At 52.0% G+C, this 6,000-nt stretch overlaps 1 protein-coding gene across 3 annotated transcripts in view; it reads right to left on the bottom strand.

Annotated features, from left to right (window-relative positions):
- Positions 1-6,000, bottom strand: part of SMAD3 (SMAD family member 3) — a 130,287-nt gene that overhangs the window by 12,377 nt on the left and 111,910 nt on the right. For all 3 annotated transcript variants that reach the window (XR_002733380.2, XM_023220779.2, XM_023220780.2), the window contains one exon: positions 1,696-1,908. Coding sequence is in view for 2 of the 3 variants with exons in the window: in XM_023220779.2 (XP_023076547.1) it covers positions 1,696-1,908 (213 nt within the window). In the remaining variant the exon portion in view is untranslated. The remainder of the gene's footprint in view (positions 1-1,695; positions 1,909-6,000) is intronic.

Here is a 6,000-nt window from a genome sequence, read left to right as displayed (position 1 = left end):
CAAGACCCTATCTGTAAATCAATCAATCAATCCAACAGTGGTATGCCACCCAGAATAAGTATCTTTTTTGAAGTAAAAGACAAAAAGCAAAATGGGAAGAACGGGTCTGGTAGTGGGGGCTGTCTGTCACCGACAATGAGGTCTCTGAGAGCCATTCCCTACCCTTCCCCACCCTCTAGACATCAGGTCCCTTTCCCAGAAAATGAGAGCACAGGCCTAGGCTTGTGGCCTCCAAACTTTTCTTCTCTTCACTACAGAATCAATCCTCTCTTCAAATGAAGTCTTCTGTGAGAGCCCGAGATATAAAGCAAGCGAATGCAGAGGTGCCCTGGTTCACGTGGGGCCAGGCTTCCCTTTGCTAACCTGCCCAGCTCCCGAATTTGCCCCAGGAACCCTTCGCCAACCCTTGGGGCTCCAGGACGAGGTGTGAGAAAACCTCACTCTGCCATCTCTCCACAGCCCTTCTAAGTTCTGACAGTTGTGTTCTGGATGGTAAAATCCTCTAAGCATGATAACTTCATAAGCAAACCCAGTGATACGTAACACAGCTTCATCTTCCTTAAACTCACAAAGTCATCTTTTACTTATGTTCTGCGGGCTAGAAAGCAGACGGTTCACAGTGGTGGTGTTTGGATAGTGGACAATTCTTTTCTACCTTTTCTAAATTGTCTAGAATAATGATACATGAAAATAAATAAAGATCACTCTTCCAACGACGACTGCCTACTTATCAACCTATCCATCTGCACTTTCAAACTCTTTTTATTAAGAGGATTTCAGCTGGGCTTGGTGGCTCATGCCTCTAATCCTAGCACTTTGGGAGGCCGAGGCAGGTAGATCACCTGAGGTCAAGAGTTCAAGACCAGCCTGGCCAACATGGAGAAACCCTGTCTCTACTAAAAATATAAAAATTAGCCGGGCGTGGTGGTTGGGTGCCTGTAATCCCAGCTACTTGAGAGGCTGAGGCAGGAGAATCGCTTGAACCCGGGAGTCAGAGGTTGCAGTGAGCTGAGATTGTGCCACTGCATTCCAGCCTGGATAAGAGTGAAACTCTGTCTCCAAAAAGGCCGGGCGCGGTGGCTCAAGCCTGTAATCCCAGCACTTTGGGAGGCCAAGACGGGCGGATCATGAGGTCAGGAGATCGAGACCATCCTGGCTAACACGGTGAAACCCCATCTCTACTAAAAAAAACACAAAAAACTAGCCGGGTGAGGTGGTGGGCGCCTGTAGTCCCAGCTACTCAGGAGGCTGAGGCAGGAGAATGGCGTGAAGCCGGGAGGCAGAGCTTGCAGTGAGCTGAGATCCGGCCACTGCACTCCAGCCCGGGCGACAGAGCGAGACTCCGTCTCAAAAAAAAAAAAAAAAGATTTCCTATGTTGCCTTTCTCATAGACGTTCCCTTGTTGATGATCCCTTAAGTATTTTCCTCTGTGGCTTCCAGATTTTCTGAGATTGTATCTTTGAGTGGGAATGATTAAGTGGCCTGAACACTACCTGTCTGGCCCCTAAACAGGGCAACAGAGAATGCGGGGGCCTTGCTGGGGCGGTGAGTCTTCCCCCATGCCCAGCAGGAGGCAGAGCACAGCTAAGGATGGAGGCAAGCTTCCCCGCAGAGGCTGTGTGTTCAGGCCTGGGGCTGGGGTGGGATAGAGTGGCAGGGGCAGGGTGGGGAGCGGGGAATGGAGCCACCCCATACCGATGTGTCTCCGCGTCAGCTCCACTGCTGCATTCCTGTTGACATTGGACAGCAGCCCTAGGCAGAAGCGCTCCGAATTGGAGGGGTCGGTGAAGCCGTCCACAGTCATGGATGGCTGTGAGGCGTGGAATGTCTCCCCGACGCGCTGGTTCAGCTCGTAGTAGGAGATGGAGCACCAGAAGGCCGGCTCGCAGTAGGTAACTGGCTGCAGGTCTGTGGACACAGGGCAGGCTACTGGGTCAGTGGGTGCCCCAAGCCCCATGCTGCCTCGATGGGGTCCCATGGACGCTCTGGAAAACCATTTCCCCACATTGCAGAGGGATTAATAATCTCCCCACCCGGTGCCTTTTATTGCATAAAACTGGCAGCACCCACCAGAAAAAGATGCTCAGGTGTCCAGAGGAGATTCCATCAGCCTTGCCACACTGTGTGTGTAAAGGGCCATTGATTTCTTTCTTGTTCTTTTTTTTTTTTTTTTTAAGCTCATAGAGGCCCTGCCCCGCCTGCTTGACTGGATGGAAGGAGTCTTCAAGCAGGGGTTGGGCCAAACCTGAAGAGGACCAGGGGCCACCCAGTACCTGGATGAACCTGGGACAGCCACTGTCGCGTGCCCACTGTGGGGCAGTCCACACCTCCTGCACAGTCACCTCTCAGCCTCTCTTGCAGGGTTCCTAGAGTAACCACCATTAATCCCTGCCCCTAAAAGGGCTTTCAGGTTTTGGCTCTGCACCGCCTTGGGGGCAAACTCCCAGCCTGTGGAGCAGCAGCTTCCAAGCCTGCAGCAGCCAAGTGGGTTCCCAACAGCACCCCATGTCAGCACAGTGGACACACCAGGATCGTCCGCAGACTGAGCCTGGAGCCATGCCTCTTATCACAGAAACCATTTTCCACACTTATCTACATGCCGGCTGCTGGGGTGGCTAGGACGCAAACCCATCTGAAAGAAAATCTGGATTTGTCCCAGTTGTCTGTGTAGTCTCCATATGGGGCTCCTCAAAGCAAAACTGCCATCCTGCGAGGGGCTGGTTCTCTTTCTCAGAAGAGTAAATGGCAGCTTCTCCTTACACTGGAAATGGATCCCAGCCTTCCATTTCCTGGGGCCTCCTCGCCCTCCTCTTGCCCCAGCCCAGTGGCCCTGGCGCTGTGCCCTCCTACTGCACGCTTCTGCAGCATCTCCAGGTCCATCCTCTAAGCCCTTGGCCGGGCCCTTGGAATTCCCATTCACACCGATGCCACAGCCTCTGGACCAGGACTGCCCTGCGCCCTGGGCCAACCACTTCCAGTTGCTTCTCTGTGCTGCACTGACTGCTGGGCACGAGCCCTTGGCCTACCACACTCTGCTTGATGCCTACCTGAATCCCATCCATCTGCTGCAGAATCAGAGAGTCCCCTGCTCATTCTCACTCTTCCATCTCAAAGCTTCAGCCTGGCTCTGAAGTCCCTCTGGCTCTTAAATATACCTGGAGCCACACAGTCACTAAGGGTATGCCTCTATGTGAGCATCCTGACTGTCCAACTCGACCATGAGGTCCCAGGGCCCAGGCTGACATCTCTCCTCCCTCACTTTAACCCTCAGTGCAGGGCTCTGTTGAGAGGGTAACAGGAGAGGCTCCCCGTGCCCACGTCGCCCTGGCCTGAGAACCCTGCTCAATGGATACCAGGCAACGTCTAGGAGGGGGAACCCACCGGGGGGACCCCCGCTCATTAGACCTTCTGAAGGTGTGTAAAGCCCAAGAGAGAAACGTCAGAAGCTGTTCTGCCCACAGGAAGGGGTCTGGTTGCCTGCAGGACAAAGTGTCCCTGATCCCCTTATGGGGTCTAGGTACATGATCCCTTCTAAAAGCAAGGAGAATGCTACCACGAACAGAGAAGGGGCAGGCCAGTAACACCCCTGCACTCCACACACACCCAGGAAGTGTCAGCTGGAGGGTTAGGACACCCTAGGTCAGGTTTTTCAACTTCAGCACTACTGACATTTGGGGCCAGATAATTCTTTGCTGGGTGGGTGGGTGGGAGGGAGCGTCTGTAGCTTGTAGGATGTTTACCAGCATTCCTGACCCCTGCCCGCTAGGTGCTAGTAGTATACATCCATACCACCCTCTCAAGTTGTGGCAATAAAAGAAGGCTGTGGATATTGCCAGATGTCTTCTAGAGGGCAAAACGGCGCTAGATATTTAACTGGATCATGGGACACGAGCTATAAAGCCATCCTCCAGACAGACTGGAGGTCAATCTTGGCTCAGGCACAGACTAGACGTGCAACTGCGAGCAAACCAGCTACGCTCTCTGGGCCTCATCCTCTTTACTCTCGGCGCTGTTTCTAGACAGACAGAGATAACTCATGTGAAGTGCAGGGTGCGCATGAAGCACTCAGCACACGGTGTTAACACAATGATAAAAACTGGATTCTATGAACTTGAAAACAGCCTGGTCCTATCTTGATCACCATCAAGATGGAGGCAAAGCATTCTTATCCTTTTCCTCTCTTCCTGGGGTGGAGCAAAGGAAGATAAGGATGAAGGCATCAAAAGTACTTAATGGGGAAGGGAGGAAGGACAGGGCCAGGAGCAGCTGTGGCTTGTGCCCTGGCCCCTGAGGTGAGGCTGAGCCACGTCAGCCACATCTGGCTCTGGCTTTGCTTGATGCTTCAACATTCCAATGAGATAAGCTATATTCTAAACAATGTGGTCAGTAAAATGTGAGCTATGTTGCTTTGGAAACGTAAAAAAAAAAAAAAAAAATCCAAGTGCACCCCAAGCATTCAGAGTGGTCAGGCAACGTATCAGTGCTGCTGGTCACCACTGCCCAAGTGCAGGCTCTGCTGATCCTGCTGTGTGATCTTGGGGACGTGACCTCCTTCTGTAACCTCAGTTTTCCAGTCCGTACAATGACTCTGGTGCATTAGAAGACAATAACGCTGACCACCTAGGTCATTCTCCGGCACAGGTCAGCTTGAACGTATAGCTTTGGCTGGCTCTGACTTACTCAGCAGTATGTAGAACAGAACAGAGTCTGCACCCCAAAATCATAAAGCCCTGCCCAGCATTCTCTGGGTTTACTCCAGGCAGAAGAGAAAGAGCTAGGCTCCCAGGAACAGCAACCCAGCCCACCATTCAAAAAAAGAAAAAGCTGGCAGGCCACCCATTGCATCGCATGGTGCTGGAACCATGCTCTGGGGAAGGGTGGGCTTCAAGGACCCTCAGAATCAAAGACGGGCTTCGGGTCATAGGCCGAGAGGCCCTCCCAAGCAGATCTGAGCCCTTATCCAAATAGCCCTGCAACTCACAGACACACACTGGACAGTGTTGTGGAAAACACCAGACACTAGGAACCTGACACATCATTAGGAAGACACTTGTTTGAGGGAGCAGTGAAATCAGGCCAGTGGCAAAGTCTGCAGGCTGCCATTTCAGAGAGTGCTGTTTGGACAAGCTGCCCTGTGTTCAGAAGCGGGACTGAGCCGGAGCAGCACCCCAGCCATGCACTTTCTATTCTCTGCAAACAACTAAAAGCCAGACGTGCTTTCCTTCCTTTCCAGGTCCCTCCTGCCCACTACACCTCAGCTGCTTCCTCCCAAAACTTGTGCAAAAAGAGTGGCAGACCAGAAAGTATGGTCACCACCTCTGGGTTCTGCCTTCAATGGCACATTTTTCTTTAAAAAACAAACAAACAAAAAACAGACGAGATGTAGTGGCTCATGCCTGTAATCCCAGCACTTTGGGAGGCCAAGGCAGGCATATCACTTGAGGTCAGGAGTTCGACCAGCCTGGCCAACATGGCGAAACCCCATCTCTACTAAAGATACAAAAATTAGCCGGGTGTGGTGGTGGGCACCTGTAATCCCAACTACTCTGGAGGCTGAGGCAGGAGAATCACTTGAACCCGGGAGACAGAGGTTGCAGTGAGCCGAGATCACGCCACTGCACTCCAGCCTGGAGGACAGAGCAAGACTCTGCCACACATACACCAACACACACCCCGCCCCCCAAAACACTAAATATGCCCTCATTTCTTTCCCAAAGGACTTATCCTTACCTACCAGAGAAACAAAAAGGACTCTGGAAAGAAGAAGGCTATAAATGGGATAACCATGAGGTTATAGTTACTGCAAAAGCATCTAGTTTGGCTCTGAGCTTCCTAGTAAACAAGACAAAAAGGGAAGATGATATGCTCTATGGCTCTGGTTGGTGGATGGGCAATGCTTACTACTTCCTCAGGGTAAACAAAGCTTGTCCTGGCATTAAATCTTAAAAGAAATCTCTAAGGGGGAGGTGGCAACCCCTCCCCCCACCAATCAATCAATTG

This window comes from Piliocolobus tephrosceles, chromosome 6, assembly GCF_002776525.5.
Source record: "Piliocolobus tephrosceles isolate RC106 chromosome 6, ASM277652v3, whole genome shotgun sequence".
NCBI classification, from domain to species: domain Eukaryota; kingdom Metazoa; phylum Chordata; class Mammalia; order Primates; family Cercopithecidae; genus Piliocolobus; species Piliocolobus tephrosceles.
This window is presented reverse-complemented; position numbering and strand designations above follow the sequence as displayed.